The following is a 17027-nucleotide window of genomic DNA, read 5'->3' as shown; positions in this document are numbered from 1 at the left end:
TTTCAGCACCACAATGTAAGTTACTCGAATCTGACTTCTTGTGAGGTCAATAACTCTGATAAACCTTTTTGTTGATATACTCAGAGCACCGTTATTAGCATGTTTTAACCACTCCTTCATTATTACTGAAACAGGATTCAAAGTGGTAAATATAAAGATCCAGTCCATAAACAAATTGGAGGCCCCTTACACTTCAGTGTTGTGATGCAAAAATGCTAGCAAAATGTATAGCGCATAGAATTAAAAGGTATTGTCGGACATTATTAATTATAATCAGACATGTTTTTTACATGGACAATATATTTAAGATCATTGAGGCCCATGTTGACAAGATGTTGGGGAATCACTGGAGGGGAATATTGACCAACTGAGCATCTCAGTGTACATCTCAATAAACACAATAGGTGTTTTGTTACATTTCAGTCCTCTGTGAAATATTTAAAGTGTCATATTGGGGTGCAAACTCAACAATGAATACATTTAAACTATATCTGACATGTTACTGTTGTCTTCTTATTTAAGCCACTGACCATGTGTGCGAGGTGTAAACAGGATGTACATACATGGGAATAAACACATGACATAGAAAATAAAAATATTGACATTTAGGAATTCAAAATGCATCTAAATATATTTTGTTCTGTCTATGGAATACATTAAAAAAACCTGGACATTTTTTTTATATGTGTATAAAATATACTTGTCTGTACAGTAAGTAAATGCAGGAAATCCAAATGCACAAAAATATGTTTTTGTAATGTCTAAAATAAAATATATGTGTATAATATATACTTGTCAGTAAGTAAAACAATGCAGAAGCAATAAGCATTGTAAACGATGATAGAACACATCAAATTAATGTGAACATGAGGACACAAAGGAGAGATTTAATTAAAAGATCTTCTTTTAATAGATTTTTAATGCTGAAGTTTTTTAATGCTGAAAAAATCTATGTATGGCAAATCCACTCTGGGCAAATGGCCTGTTGGTCAAAAATAAAAAATAGTTAACATTCTTGCTACTTCAGCCATTTGCTATGTTAAAGTAAACTCTCAGTTAATGATGAATGAATAAAATTTGGAAGGATTTTTCAGAGTCATACCTCAGTAGGGTAGAGTGTCAGGTGGCACAACCATTGGTGCCATGAGGTCAAAGTGTGAAGGAGGGAGCAAGCCAGAGAGCTGTCTAGTAAGCAGTCCAGGCCCATGGCTTGGAGGCTTTGAGTTGGTCCTATCATTGTAATTCATTGTAGGGTATCTGCTGCCCCATAGACCTGCTGGTAGTTTTGGAAGGTGTTAGCAGGAGATCACCAGGGACATCTATGATTGGCTGACACAGTCTTGGTTAAACCACATGTATTCTAAAGCAATATTCACCTGCTTTCATAGAGTAAGGATTTACTCCTTTGGGGACACTGCCAGTGTTCCCCTGATATCCATATGTCCCCATCGGTGGAGGTGGTACACACTTGTTCTGTAAAACACATCAACACATTTTCCAAATTGTTAGTAATATTATCAGTTGAAATACAATGGTTGTTCACTATTTTTAATTTAATTGAATTTAAGTATGTACCTCAACCTTGGGCTCAGTTCTGTTAACCCATCTGTGCAGAGTTGGATCCCAGACAATCTGAGGAAGAAGATATTAGCAATGTGAAGCAAGCCACAACATTTTTTTTTTTTTTAAATCCACTCCATTGTCTCTACATAGAATATAGTGTTAAGAACCAGTTCCTGGGCCTCCCGGGTGGCGCAGTGGTCTAGGGCACTGCATCGCAGTGCTAACTGCGCCACCAGAGCCTCTGGGTTCGCGCCCAGGCTCTGTCGCAGCCGGCCGCGACCGGGAGGTCCGTGGGGCGACGCACAATTGGCATAGCGTCTTCCGGGGTAGGGAGGGTTTGGCCGGTAGGGATATCCTTGTCTCATCGCGCTCCAGCGACTCCTGTGGCGGGCCGGGCGCAGTGCGCGCCAGCCAAGGGGGCCAGGTACACGGTGTTTCCTCCGACACATTGGTGCGGCTGGCTTCCGGGTTAAGAAGCAGTACGGCTGGTTGGGTTGTGCTTCGGAGGACGCATGGCTTTCGACCTTCGTCTCTCCCGAGCCCGTACGGGAGTTGTAGCGATGAGACAACGTAGTAATTACTAGCGATTGGATACCACGAAAATTGGGGAGAAAATGGGATAAAAAAATTAAATTAAATTAAAATAAATAAATAAAAAACAGTTCCTTACAGATCTGTCTTTGTCCTCAGGTAGATGAACCTCCTTCTTAGCTCTTCCACTCCCAAAGACCCAGCTGAGCCAGCCTCCACTGTTATTGTGAACAGCAGGGGTCTCGGGCTCGGCCACCGGCCGGCTGCCAGTCTGGAACTGAGGGTTGGCATCAGAGTGTTCCGGCTTGGTGATGGACATCATAGCAGGATGCTCAACATATCTAAGTCGGACATCTGTAATAAGTGGGAGAAGTCAGGCCACTCTGCTCATGTCACCATACAGAACAATTACTGGCTGACAGGTAGGAACGTCTCGCTCTGATACTCTGTTACAACCCAATCTTAACCTACACGCAGTCACAGGGATTACTGGGAGGTTACTCCAGGACTCTGCAATCGCATTGTTTTGGTTGCAAAATCAACAATCCCCTGCATATTATGTGAGGGCTTACAAATTTGACCAATCACCAAACTATTTCTGCATAAAATAGTCACATCATCACAATATTATCGCATAGAACTGACCCATTACCACAGTACAAAAAGAGGGCTCGCAATTTCAACCAATCACCGCACATTTACTGCATAATATGGTTCAATCAAGCCACACGTCAACACAGTTTTGTCCCTTGTCAGCGCATTTTTGCAACAAATTGGACAAAACAATTGCATATTGCTATGCAAAATGTCATAATTGTCGCTGCAAAATCTAGCATATTTAATATTTAAAAAATTCTTGCGAAATCCTGGAGAGATTCAAGGAAGTATGAAAATGTATACACTCACTGCTGTAAGTAGCTCTGGATAAGAGCGTCTGCTAAATGACTAAAATGTAAAAGTAAAATGTAGCTAAACCTGTGTTATGTAGAAAATGTATGAAAGTATTACAGATATACAGTCACATGAGCCATACATTTAACCTATCACAACTTATTATCAAGCTATCACTATGGTCATTTCTTTACTAATTAGGTAAGGTTAAGTGACCTCTTCTCTTGGAATAGAAATCCACAGGTGGAGGACACGCTCCACCAATCATTTTCCACAGTGGTGCCACCATGGGGATGATGGGAGGTGGTTGTGGATGATTGTTTTCATTCATCACAGGGACACTGGCTGTGAGGAGGATCTCCTCCCTCTCTGCAGGGACACTAGCCTTTGGGACAATCCACTCCCTGTGCGCAGGGACGCTGGCCTTTGGGAAGATTCCCTTCCTCTGCGCAGTGACACTGGCTATCAGGAATCTCAACTTCCTTTGTGCAGGGGTGAGTTGTGATGCTCTGAGGAGCTTATTCTTCTGATAGTAGCTGATGGAAGAAGCTGCTGGAAGAATCCCCTCCCTCTGTGCAGGGATGAGGCCTGATGCTCGGAGGAGCCCCTTCCTATGTGCAGGGATGAGGCCTGATGCTCTGAAGATCTCCTCCCTCTGCGCAGTGATGCTAGCTGCTCGGAGAACCCCCTCCCTCTGTGCAGGGACAATGGCTGACTGGTGAATCTCCTCCCTTGGTGCAGGGACACTTGATGTTTGGAGAATCCCCTCCCTCTGTGCAGGGACACTGGCTGTTTGGAGGATCTCCTCCCTCTCAGCAGGAACACTAGCCTTTGGTACAATCCCCTCCCTGTGCGCAGGGACGCTGGCCATTGGGACGATTCCCTCCCTCTGCGCAGTGACACTGGCTGTTTGGAGGATCCCTTCCCTCCGTGCAGGGATGAGGCCTGATGATCGGAGTATCTCCTCCCTCTGTGCATTGATGCTGGCGGCTGAGAGAATCCCCTCCCTCTGTGCAGGGACACTGGCTGTTTGGAGGATCCCCTCCCTCTGTGCAGTGATGAGGCCTGACGAAATGAGGATCTCCTCCCTCTGTGCATTGATGCTGGCGGCTGAGAGAATCCCCTCCCTCTGTGCAGGGACACTGGCTGTTTGGAGGATCTCCTCACTCTGTGCAGGGACACTGGCTGTTTGGAGGATCTCCTCACTCTGTGCAGGGACACTGGCTGTTTGGAGGATCCCCTCACTCTGTGCAGGGACACTGGCTGTTTGGAGGACCCCCTCACTCTGTGCAGGGACACTGGCTGTTTGGAGGATCCCCTCCCTCTGTGCAGTGATGAGGCCTGACGAAATGAGGATCTCCTCCCTCTGTGCATTGATGCTGGCTGCTGAGAGAATCCCCTCCCTCTGTGCAGGGACACTGGCTGTTTGGAGGATACCCTCCCTATGTGACGGGATGAGGCCTGATGCTCGGACGATCTCCTCCCTCTGCACAGCAACTTCGGCTGCTGTGATGATCTGCAGGTATAATATAGAGCATATAGTCATTCCCTAAAAAATCAACCACTTGGAATCTATAACGTCATTGGGTCGGCAGCGTAGCCTAGTGGTTAGAGTGTTGGACTAATAACCGAAAGGTTGCAAAATCAAATCACTGAGCTGACAAGATACAAATCTTTCGTTCTGCCCCTTAACAAGGCAGTTCCTAGACCTTCATTGAAAAAAAATATTTGTTCTTAACTGACTTGCCTAAGTAAATAAAGGTAAAAAATAATTACACATACACTGAGTGTGTTAAACATTAAGAACACCTTCTCTTTCTGTGACATGGACTAATCAGGTGAAAGCTATAATCCCTTATTGATATCAATTGTTAAATCTTCTTCTCAGTGTAGATGAATGTGAGGAGACAGGTTACATAATGCTTTTTAGACAATTGAGACATGAATTGTGTATGAGTGTCATTCAGAGGGTGAATAAGCAAGACAAAAGATTTAAGTCCCTTTTAACAGAGTATGGTAGTAGGTGCCTGGTGCACCGGTTTGTGTCAAGAACTGCAATGCTGTTGTGTTTTTCACGATCAACAGTTTTCCCTGAGTATCAAGAATGGTCCACCACCAAGGGGTGACAACTCAATAGGAAGGTGTTCTTAATGTTTTGTTCACTCAGTGTAGATCAATCCATAGCATATACTTTCATTTGTATGTGTGCTGATACTGTAAATACACAAATTATATTAATGTTATCTACAATATATTATAATACCGTAAGCCTCCCTGCTGCAGGGGCATTTCCTCCTACAATTTTGAGTTGATTTTCTTCACTTTAGCAATATTTTGTATCTTTGTTAATTTTCACATTTATTGTGTTTGGAATGACACTGTTACTACAGCATTTGATGTAAGTATGTAGGATAATTACCCATAATGCTCACTGACTGAACATTCAAAATTACCATGGCAATTATTGACGCATTCACATGCCATCGGAAACTTGGAACCTCAGAGTTAAATGAATGTAAGTTATTAGCGTAGATCTTCCTACTGGTTGATTCTGATACTTCACAAGTGGGAAACTTGAAATCATCATTCCATAACGAGTCAGAAATGTCAGAATTTCCTAGTTCCGACTTGAAGGGCCTTCTATGATGTAGGGCAGGTCAGTAAGCAAATTATTTAACTGTGCCCAGTCGCACACAGACTTTTATGGTCACGCAAGTTGCCACCGGTGGATTCAAAATGAGTAGCCTAACAATTATTTACCTGGTACTAGGTACATTTGCAACCAAATTATTTTTCTGTGATAAATCAATAATAGTTGCACACATAGGGTAACAGTGAGCAATGAGCAAGATAACCATAGACGGGAAGTTGACAATAGCTTATTATTAGTGTAAAGAAATTGTATTTCTATGGTTGCAGTCCTCAAAGATTGAATTGCATTGAATTGAATTAATCAGATCCAATGATTTACCGCCAATAGGGTGGGGTACTGCTAGTCATCATTATTATAATCACCATCTCAATCCATATCACCATACCATCATAGACCTATTCTTCTGTATCTGAGACTCATCTGACACTACCTTAGATATGGCAGTCTGCAACTCAATACACTGCCCCTGCATGGTGTTCAGCGTCCCCTGCATGTGGTTAATCGACTGCTTAACATCGTTCAGCAGGATCTGAATCTCAAGCCTGCAAGAAATCAGGTGGTTCAACATACTGAGATGATGAGAGGCTTCAGACCATGCCCATTGGACCATCTTTAGAATTCTTTCTCACTTAACACCAATCTTATTAGGAATGTAACTTTGTGCATATGATGTTACTATAGTGTTATTTAGAAGAAAAAAAGTGTACTTTGTCAGGCGCCTAAAGGATGACGGGTTGTCTCCCTGCTCGAGTGAGCTCTGCTGGCAGGTCTTGCTCACTGTTGGAGGAACGGGAGCCAAATTAGAGGAAAAATATCTATGGTTGTTCAGCAATGAAACATTCATGGCATAATGAGCACTGTGAAAAGAACATTCATGGCACTGTGAAAAGAACAACAACAGCTGGGGTTTACTTTCTCAAATGTAGATAATGTAATACAGTCTTTAAACCCATCAGAAATGTAGTGCTTACCTCCATGAAAATATTGGCCCCTGTTATTTTGGGCAGCACTGTCCCAATGTTGACAACTAGTTCCGACTTGTGATGAGAAGGTCTTGATGAAACGATCAAGTCAACATTTTGTTAGACATTTCAGAGATAGCATTAACAATTGTACATGAGACAGTGCTTCCAGATATTGAGGTATCTTCCTTCTGAGGTATGTCAAAAAAATCTGGTGTGTGAGTACTCACATGAAAGGTATCCATGATTCTTGATTAAGCCAATCATGTATGTGATTACCATCCTATGGATCAGGAGCTGGAATTATTGCTACACAGCTTTCAGGCGACTTTATGTCTTGGACCTGGATGAATAATTGAAATACAAGTAATATTGTGAATTTGTGATGCATAATTGCCAATTTAATTTGGAATAATCCATCAGTTATTTGTTTTGACAGTCAAAACAACTAACTCTTAAGATTAATCACTTGACTTGAGTAACTTGACTTGAGTAACTTGAGTTGACGGAAATAGCAACTTTATATTCTGACCTGATTTGTGCAATGCCTAATGTATAATCTATGCATGTTATTGGCTCATCATAGTATATAGCAGAGGGTGTAATAGTCCAAAAACAGCATTGGCCATTGGACTGCTCAGTCAAAACAACTAACTTTTACGATTAATCACTTGACTGGAGTAACTTGAGTTCGGAACTAAAAGATTAAAAGTAGGCTATAGTTTGACTCATATCCTTACCTTGGACAAGCGTATCTAAAAAGCCTATCCAGTCGTGGGTGAAGATATCTTTAGGCAGATAAAAGCGCGGTACGGTTTGAGACACGCTCGGTATTGTGAATCTGTCACAATTATATAAAAGCACGTTTTCATTTATAATTTACGTTGTAGAATGACCTGCAAGCCAATCAGAATCTAGTTTTAAACAATACCGTGGTTTCCATGGAACGTCACAAACATATTCGGCCACTTGCGTCACAGATTACAGTCACTGAACATGGGTTTCATAGCTATATTGAAATACCTATATTTATATATATATATATAAATATATATATATATATAAATACCTATATTGAAATAATATAGAGGTGAAATACCTGCTATATGCTGATGACTTGGTACTTCTATCACCAACCAAAGAAGGTCTTCAACAGAACATTAATATTCTAGAGCAATATTGCCATAATTGGGCCCTGGCAGTAAATTTCCCAAAAACTAAAATCATGATTTTCCAAAAACAAAACAGATGTCAGAAACACAAATATAAATTCACCCTGAACAACACCATAGTTGAACACACAAAAAATTACACCTACCTTGGTCTGACCATATCTGCATCGGGAAACTTTAATATGGCAGTGAATGCACTCAAAGAAGCCCGCAGAGCATTGTATGCAATAAAATTGAAATTATTCCAAATCAACATACCAATTAGAATTTGGACCAAAATATTTGACAGTGTAATCCTACCAATAGCTCTTTACGGAAGTGAGGTTTGGGGGCCACTCAATAAACTGGACTTTAAAATGTGGGACAAACATCCAATTGAAACCCTACATGCAGAATTCTGTCGGAAAATCCTACAAGTCAAGAGAAATACACCAACTAATGCACGTAGGGCGGAATTGGGCCGCTTTCCAGTAATAATGAAAATACAGAAAAGATCATTAAAATTTTGGCTACATCTAAATTCAAGTCCAAATTCGAGTCTGCAATTTAAAGCACTTCAAACCCAAGAACTGAGCCCAGAAACGAGCCCTCTCAGTCAGCTGGTGTTGGACCTAACCAACCAAGCTGACACCGGCACTGCTTCAAAAGAAAGAATTCCAATAAACAAAATCATGAACCAATCAAAGGACTCATATTTACAACATTGGAAAAACGAAACAAAATCCCAAAGCCGACTAAATTGCTATCTGACCCTAAACAGAGAATATGAATTGGCTGAATATCTCTACTCTGTCAGAGATTCGAAGCAGAGACAGATCCTTACCAAGTACAGGCTGAGTGACCACCGATTGGCAATAGAAACCGGCAGACATAAAAAGACATGGCTACCCATGACTGTTACCATTTTATTGTTACTATTTTTTATATTTAATTTTGTATTATTATTTACTGCCATTCTATATTATTATTTGTCATTGTTTTAATTGTATTACAATGTATATTGTATACATTGTTGCTTTGGCAATATTGACACAATGTTTTTCATGCCAATAAAGCAGCTTGAATTTGAATTTGAATTTATATTGGCTATATGTACCGTATATGCACATCGTATTGAATTGAGATTACATTTACTGCACCACTGACACTATTTAGCCTAATCCTATGAGGATCATATGTCAAATGTCAGAATCATGGCACATGAAAACATAATGAAATTGACTGCAGATTATAAAATTCACTGTGACACAATAAACCCACTTTGCATCAAGGTTTTTTCCATGTAATTTCGATGAAATTACGTTGAACTAACATGGAATAAAAATGTAATTGATGTATGTGCCCATTGGGAAGAGATCAATTCGAAATGATTGAATACATACAGTATTACAAAGAAAGAGGTAAAGAAATTGCTTCGAAAAACTTTAGAAAAAGTCTAATTTCCCTGGGCCGCCCATACGTAAAATGTATGTACGCATTACTGTAAATCGTTTTGGATGAAAGCGTCTGCTTTCAAATCTCTGACTCTCACACATAGTTACAATCTCACGATGTTTAATTCTGGCGCTTTTACGTTTGCGGGATTTTGTTTAGTAAATGATGCGCAGGAGAGCTACATGAAATCAGCGACATTCCAAATCGAGCAAAAAGCTTCAAATTATAAGTCCATCGTTTACTTGAACACATCACAAATTGTAGTATATTTCCCTGTTTCAAGATGCGTTCTGTTTCGTTTCTCTGATCTCTGAAAAGTAATTTAGGTTTTCAATATTCTTTATTAAATAATATCTGGAATAATAGTTTAATTTCCATTCCACTAGATGGCACTATCCCCTATGCTACTCCCTGTCAGGGGTCTGAGGATTCTGAAACAAAATAGTCTAGACTCTTGAAACGCATCGGTGCGTTGGTAGATGTGCTGTACATTGCTATAAACACTTATTACACTGCTATAGACTTTTATTATCAATGTCATTCACTGTTATAAACACATTACATTATAAATGATGATCCTGTGTAGAGAATGCCGATCCCACCACCAGGGTTGTGGGTTCGATTCCCGGGGCAACCCATACGTAAAATGTATGTGCAAATGACTGTAAATCGCTTTGGATGAAAGCATCTGCTAAATGGCATATATTATGATTACATTATTTATACAACAGGCCTACAATGTGAAAGTCTATTGCTTTTTCAAATGAATATTTGTTGGAAATATGAATATTTCCAACTTCACATCAGTTGGAAAGGCAGCACATGTATCTGTTTATGTTACCCTTCCAATGAGCTTATCATATAAACTACATTGTGAAAAGTACAGTTTAATTCACTTTTAATCATGTCAGCACAGGTAACAGCCGTTTACAGACTTTCTTTAGTTTTCATTCTTACTTTTCCCAATTCACTTAAAGAAATATAGTTTATTTCCCATGGGCTTCACCAGAGTACCCCCTAGTGGCTGGAATACAACTAAGACCCCTTACAACACCCCCCTGCAAAAACGAAATGTTGTCCCAAACATTTCACCAGCCTCAAAACAAACAGAAGATGTAAGTACTGGTCATGAGAACAACAGAAAAAACTGGCCTAACAGCCATATAACTATCTAGACATGTCCAGTCTGCCTTTATGGGCAGACGCAACCCCCACTAAATATTATCACACTGTGATTAGTAAAGGTAAACAAGAAAATATATACACATCAGAACATCTCTAGTTGGTATCCTGATAAGAGCTTGGCAGCCCTAAAGTGTTATAGGTTCGAATGTCTCTGGGCCTCCTCTGCCGGGCTGAACGGCGGGGAAAGATCATGGGTGACCCCAATGAATCAGTGTCCACTTCATCATGAGATGATTGAGTCTCTGAGCCCTCAGCTGTTTCCATATTTACCCCTGTCCTTCCGGGCTCTCTCTGAGGACTGGCTGGCACTCCTTCACAGTGAAGTTTGTATCAGTCTGACCCCGTTCCTCACTATTATCTGATACTAGTTGTGTGCTACTCTGTCTGCTCTCTTTATCCCTACGTGGCCTATTGATGAATACTGGATAAGAATCCTCATCTGAGATCTCAGACTCAGCGCTCTCCCCATTTTGCTGATTTTGCTGGGGTGGATCCCTTCTCCACAGACCTCTACTGGGAGTTTCAATAGGTTCCTCAAGTGGTAGGGAATTACATGACATGAGCATATTGCGGTGCAGAACCCGGGCCCTGCCTGTACCGCTCTCGGGTTTGACCTCATAGACAGGGCTGTCATCACCTTTCCTGGTTACCACCACATGTATTTGGTCCTCCCAGTGTGATCTTAGCTTTCCCGGCCCCCCACGTTCTGACATGTTCCTCACCAGTTCACGATCCCCTGAGACCAGAACCGAACTCATTTTCTTCCGATCGTAGTAGGCTTTTCCCTTTGCTGTTGATTTCTCCATGTTTCTACTGGCGATGTCATAGGCTTCAGCCATCTGTTGCTGCCACTTCTTAGCATAATCCTGGTATGATTTCTCCTGTTCCTTTATCTGTAACCCAAAGACAAGGTCAACAGGTAGCAGTGGAGCCCTTCCAAATAGCAGGAAATACAGTGAGAACCCAGTAGCATCACTGCTGGTACAATTATATGCATGAATGACCTTGTTCAGATAATCACCCCAGTTGGCCTTTTTCCTCTTCATCTAGTGTGCGCAACATTGACAACAGTGTACGGTTAAACCTTTCCACCGGATTCCCCTGTGGATGATATGGGGAGGTTCTGGAATTGGCTATTCCCGTACAGTTCTGCAAGGCTCTGAATAACTGATTTTCAAACTCTGTTTAGCCACGAGGTGGCTAAAAACAGACCTCCATCCTATGCTAGCTTGCTACCGATGGCCCGGCTAGCTGTCTGAATCGCCGTGACCCCAACCAACCTCTACCACTGGACCCTTATGATCACTCGACTAAGCATGCCTCTCCTTAATGTCAATATGCCTTGTCCATTGCTGTTCTAGTTAGTGTTTATTGGCTTATTTCACTGTAGAGCCTCCGCTCACTATACCTTATCCAACCTTTCAGTTCCACCACCCACACATGCGATGACATCACCTGGTTTCAATGATGTTTCTAGAGACAATATCTCTCTCATCATCACTCAATACCTAGGTTTACCTCCACTGTATTCACATCCTACCATACCTTTGTCTTTACATTATACCTTGAATCTATTTTATCGCCCCCAGAAACCTCCTTTTACTCTGTTCCAGACGTTCTAGACGACCAATTCTCATAGCTTTTAGCCGTACCCTTATCCTACTCCTCCTCTGTTCCTCTGGTGATGAACCGTTCTTGTAGGTTCATGCTCTACAACATCCGCAGAGTACGACCCTGCCTCACACAGGAAGCGGCGCAGGTCCTAATCCAGGCACTTGTCATCTCCCGTCTGGATTACTGCAACTCGCTGTTGGCTGGGCTCCCTGCCTGTGGCATTAAACCCCTACAACTCATTCAGAACGCCGCAGCCCGTCTGGTGTTCAACCTTCCCAAGTTCTCCCACGTCACCCCGCTCCTCCGCTCTCTCCACTGGCTTCCAGTTGAAGCTCGCATCCGCTACAAGACCATGGTGCTTGCCTACGGAGCTGTGAGGGGAACGGCACCTCAGTACATTCAGGCTCTGATCAGGCCCTACACCCAAACAAGGGCACTGTGTTCATCCACCTCTGGCCTGCTCGCCTCCCTACCACTGAGGAAGTACAGTTCCCGCTCAGCCCAGTCAAAACTGTTCGCTGCTCTGGCACCCCAATGGTGGAGCAAACTCCCTCACGACGCCAGGACAGCGGAGTCAATCACCACCTTCCGGAGACACCTGAAACCCCACCTCTTTAAGGAATACCTAGGATAGGATAAAGTAATCCTTCTGACCCCCCCCCCCCCCTTAAAAGATTTAGATGCACTATTGTAAAGTGGCTGTTCCACTGGATATCTTAAGGTGAATGCACCAATTTGTAATTCGCTCTGGATAAGAGCGTCTGCTAAATGACTTAAATGTAAATGTAATGTAATGTGATGTAGAGGTGAATCCAGGCCCTGCAGTGCCTAGCTCCACTCCTATTCCCAGGGCACTCTATTTTGATGACTTCTGTAACCGTAATAGCCTTGGTTTCATGCATGTTAACATTTGAAGCCTCCTCCCTAAGTTTGTTATATTCACTGCTTTAGCACACTCTGCCAACCCGGATGTTCTAGCCGTGTCTGAATCCTGGCTTAGGAAGACCACCAAAAATTCTGACATTTTCATCCCTAACTACAACATTTTCAGACAAGATAGAACAGCCAAATGGGGGCGGTGTTGCAATCTACTGTAAATACAGCCTGCAGAGTTCTGTCCTACTATCCAGGTCTGTACCCAAACAATTTGAACTTCTACTTTTAAAAATCCACTTCTCTAAAAACAAGTCTCTCACCGTTGCCACCTGCTATAGACCACCCTCTGCCCCCAGCTGTGCTCTGGACACCATATGTGAACTGATTGCCCCCCATCTATCTTCAGAGCTCGTGCTGCTAGGTGACCTAAACTGGAACATGCTTAACACCCCGGCCATCCTACAATCTAAGCTTGATGCCCTCAATCTCACACAAATGATCAATGAACCTACCAGGTACCACCCCAAAGCCGTAAACACAGGGCACCCTCATAGATATCATCCTAACCAACTTGCCCTCTAAATACACCTCTGCTGTTTTCAACCAAGATCTCAGCGATCACTGCCTCATTGCCTGCATCTGTAATGGGTCAGCGGTCAAACGACCTCCACTCATCACTGTCAAACGCTCCCTGAAACACTTCAGCGAGCAGGCCTTTCTAATCGACCTGGCCGGGGTATCCTGGAAGGATATTGATCTCATCCCGTCATTAGGGGATGCCTGGTTATTTTTATTTTTTAATTCCTTCCTCACCATCTTAAATAAGCATGCCCCATTCAAGAAATGTAGAACCAGGAACAGATATAGCCCTTGGTTCTCTCCAGACCTGACTGCCCTTAACCAACAGAAAAACATCCTATGGCGTTCTGCATTAGCATCGAACAGCCACCGTGATTTGCAACTTTTCAGGGAAGCTAGAAACCAATATACACAGGCAGTTAGAAAAGCCAAGGCTAGCTTTTTCAAGCAGAAATTTGCTTCCTGCAACACAAACTCAAAAAAGTTCTGGGACACTGTAAAGTCCATGGAGAATAAGAACACCTCCTCCCGGCTGCCCACTGCACTGAAGATAGGAAACACTGTCACCACCGATAAATCCACTATAATTGAGAATTTCAATAAGCATTTTTTCTACGGCTGGCCATGCTTTCCACCTGGCTACCCCTACCCCGGTCAACAGCACTGCACCCCCCACAGCTACTCGCCCAAGCCTTCCATATTTCACCTTCTCCCAAATCCAGTCAGCTGATGTTCTGAAAGAGCTGCAAAATCTGGACCCCTACAAATCAGCCGGGCTAGATAATCTGGACCCTTTCTTTCTAAAATGATCTGCTGAAATTGTTGCCACCCCTATTACTAGCCTGTTCAACCTCTCTTTTGTGTTGTCTGAGATTCCCAAAGATTGGAAAGCAGCTGCGGTCATCCCCCTCTTCAAAGGGGGGACACTCTTGACCCAAACTGCTACAGACCTATATCTATCCTACCCTGCCTTTCTAAGGTCTTCGAAAGCCAAGTCAACAAACAGATTACCGACCATTTCGAATCCCACCATACCTTCTCCGCTATGCAATCTGGTGTCAGAGCTGGTCATTAACATTACATTATACAGTCCATATTGGCTGTTATTGTTCACTTAATGATCATTAATATTAAATTATACACTCCATATTGTTGGTTTTGGTGTTTTTAAGGTTTCATTCTTTTAGAAACACTTTACTGATACTTCACTAATAACCAATATCCTTTACTGATATTGACTGAAGTACTGCTGCCATATTGCAGCCAACTCATACAAATCTGATCATTTGATGTCCTACATTAAGAACAAATGAAGTTCAACCATTATCATTTAATTAGAACTACATGAAATAAGGCTTCCCATCCACTGCATTAAGTGACATCTCCACTTCTGGGAACTGCACCTTCGTAGTGACTTATCGAATTTCAAATGCATTGATCTAAGAACTAGATTCATTAGTCCAAAGCTCTCCAACCCTGTTCCTGGAGAGCTACCCTCCTGTAGGTTTTCAATCCAACCTCAGTTTTAACGAACCTCATTAACTTATTAAGCAGGTAATTATTCAAATCAGGTGCACTAGATTAGGGTCAAAGTGAACCAACAAGACAGTAGCTCTCCAAGAACAAGGTTAGGAGCCCTGCACTAGTCCATCTTCAACCACATCATTTGAGCTGTCACAATGTGTCAACAATGTTATGTTACTAACTGTAATAGGTTGCTGTTAATCACAATTATATAAAATGTAACGAGTTCAAACCACTATCTTCATAGTTTATTTTTTTAACTATAGGGCGTTCTCCACACAATTATTTACTTTAACAAGTTATAAAAGTCCCGATTGGGCATTACAAAAATGTAAGTTCTGTTTTAATAATGTCCATTCGGAATGTTCTGTTGTCCTCCCACAGCAGGCACGCTCTGAAGGTTCCAAACCAGTGCTTGCAGTAGGCTTCTCCTGGGTCGTGTTGTACTGAGTGGAAGACAAATAATGTGTCAGCAGATGGAATGCTGTGCTAAAGCGCAATAGAGCAAAATACAATAACCATCGGCCGTATATCTTAACAGTATCTGACTCTCTCCAAATATAACCAAACAGAATCGTACTGGAATGGGGAAGTACTTAACTTTTGTTAAGGCCACCTGTGTCTAAACTCTGGTCCCCATCCGTTTAGAGTTGAAGATGTCTATCGTACGTTTCTACAGACCAAATCATACAGTGTGTGAAAGAGGGGGAATATTAGTATTATAAAATGTATAATAGTATTATAAAAATGAACTGATTAAAAGGAATGAGTGGCGCTGAAGATATAGCGTCCAATCCCTCATCCCAATAGGGGAGTATCAGGGGTGTATGTAGTAAGTCAGGTTGAAGTAGGAACGAGTGGCACTGAAGATATAGTGTCCAATCCCTCATCCCAGTAGGGGAGTATCAGGGGTGTATGTAGTAAGTCAGGTTGAAGTAGGAATGAGTGGCGCTGAAGATATAGTGTCCAATCCCTCATCCCAGTAGGGGAGTATCAGGGGTGTAGTAAATCAGGTTGAAGGAGGAACGAGTGGCGCTGAAGATATAACTGCCATAACCCTCTGTAGATTGTCAACTCCCAGGCTGCCTCTGGGGCCTTCCAATGGAATTATTGTCCGCAACAGTTCCATCTGTGTGTGATGATGGTGAACTGGATTTGTGGCACAATCACCCATTACGACCAATAAAGAGCTGCGGCGCCAGTGGTTGGGGGAGCTGAGGTGGTGGTTGGAGGAGCTGAGGTGGTGGTTGGAGGAACTGAGGTGGTGGCTTGAGAGCTGATGGTGGTTGAATTTGGGGCCAACAAATCCCTTACTGCTGTCAGATTGGCACTCTGCATTGCCAGGGAACCCGAGACAGTCCTCAGCCCATGGTGGTTCCACTGACTGGCAAACACAGCAAGATCTCTGTTCACCCGTGGCAGGAACACAAAGTGCAGTGCCCACAGGTGCACCTCATTGTTGATGTCGATGATCTGCTCCGTCTCCAAGAAGGTGAATAGGTCATGGTAAACGTTGGAGACTCCAACTCAGACGTCTCCCCACAGCCGCTCTATCCTCTGGTTGTGAGTGCTCCTTCCTCTGAGGGCACTTCCCCTCTCACCACCCCTGAACTGCTCCATGAAGGCACAGATGCGGTTGTTTTCACCACCCGGTCACATCTCACCTGGGATGGTGTTCCGTAGCTGGTGATGGCTGCTTCGAATGACTCCATGACTGTGGCGGTCCTGTTGTTGTCAGAGGCCTTCAGAAACACAACAAGTCTGCTGTAACCCTCCACAGCACCATGGATAACAATCCTACACCTAAAAAACAACATGCATTTGTTTTACAAAACCATTTTTTCTCTTATAGTGACGCCATTCTGTTTTTATTGATAGCAGCTCTTTGATCCTCTCATCCAGCTGAGCATCTGACAACAGTGAGTAGGACCTGAAAAGCTGAAAATGACTAAATACAAAAATAACACAAAAAGATACATCAATCAGGAATGTGATGAAATCTAGAGGGAATGTAGAGATCTCCCTCTTGTGTTACAATTGCTT

At 42.5% G+C, this 17027-nt stretch overlaps 2 protein-coding genes and 1 long non-coding RNA gene across 8 annotated transcripts in view; 1 reads left to right on the top strand and 2 right to left on the bottom strand.

Moving 5' to 3' along the window:
* Window positions 1–902: 902 nt before the first annotated feature.
* On the bottom strand, window positions 903–4531 carry LOC129848568 (microtubule-actin cross-linking factor 1, isoforms 6/7-like). The gene is made up of 6 exons (XM_055915731.1): window positions 3202–4531; window positions 2234–2448; window positions 1576–1632; window positions 1377–1473; window positions 1103–1276; window positions 903–982 (listed from the first exon to the last, which is right to left on the bottom strand). Exons 1-5 carry the CDS (start codon window positions 4529–4531, stop codon window positions 1104–1106), a joined length of 1872 nt encoding a protein of 623 aa, XP_055771706.1. The 3' UTR covers window positions 903–982; window position 1103.
* The window catches only part of LOC129848570 (uncharacterized), a 19402-nt gene continuing 4803 nt past the window's right edge, over window positions 2429–17027 (top strand). The window contains exon 1 of the long non-coding RNA XR_008758519.1: window positions 2429–2516. This is a non-coding gene — a long non-coding RNA (uncharacterized LOC129848570). The remainder of the gene's footprint in view (window positions 2517–17027) is intronic.
* The window catches only part of LOC129848567 (microtubule-actin cross-linking factor 1, isoforms 6/7-like), a 26980-nt gene continuing 20040 nt past the window's right edge, over window positions 10088–17027 (bottom strand). Inside the window, exons 12-13 of one of the 6 annotated variants that reach the window (XR_008758515.1) lie at window positions 16649–16787; window positions 10088–11284 (exon numbers count right to left, since the gene is read on the bottom strand). The gene's annotated coding sequence lies outside the window, so the exon portion shown is untranslated. Of the gene's footprint in view, window positions 11285–14775; window positions 16788–17027 lie in introns of those variants that run through there. The other 5 variants (XR_008758514.1, XR_008758518.1, XR_008758513.1 and 2 more) reach the window with 5 other exon arrangements.

Source organism: Salvelinus fontinalis, unplaced genomic scaffold (genome assembly GCF_029448725.1).
Source record: "Salvelinus fontinalis isolate EN_2023a unplaced genomic scaffold, ASM2944872v1 scaffold_1072, whole genome shotgun sequence".
Taxonomy (NCBI): Eukaryota; Metazoa; Chordata; class Actinopteri; order Salmoniformes; family Salmonidae; genus Salvelinus; species Salvelinus fontinalis.
This window is presented reverse-complemented; position numbering and strand designations above follow the sequence as displayed.

Coding starts and splice junctions, on each gene's coding strand:
- LOC129848568 (XM_055915731.1), bottom strand. CDS start 4,531: ATGACTATATGCTCTATATTATACCTGCAGATCATCACAGCAGCCGAA. Junction 2,449..3,201: donor TTTCTATTCCAAGAGAAGAG/GTCACTTAACCT, acceptor CACTTATTACAG/ATGTCCGACTTAGATATGTT. Junction 1,633..2,233: donor CTGAGGACAAAGACAGATCT/GTAAGGAACTGT, acceptor CTTCTTCCTCAG/ATTGTCTGGGATCCAACTCT.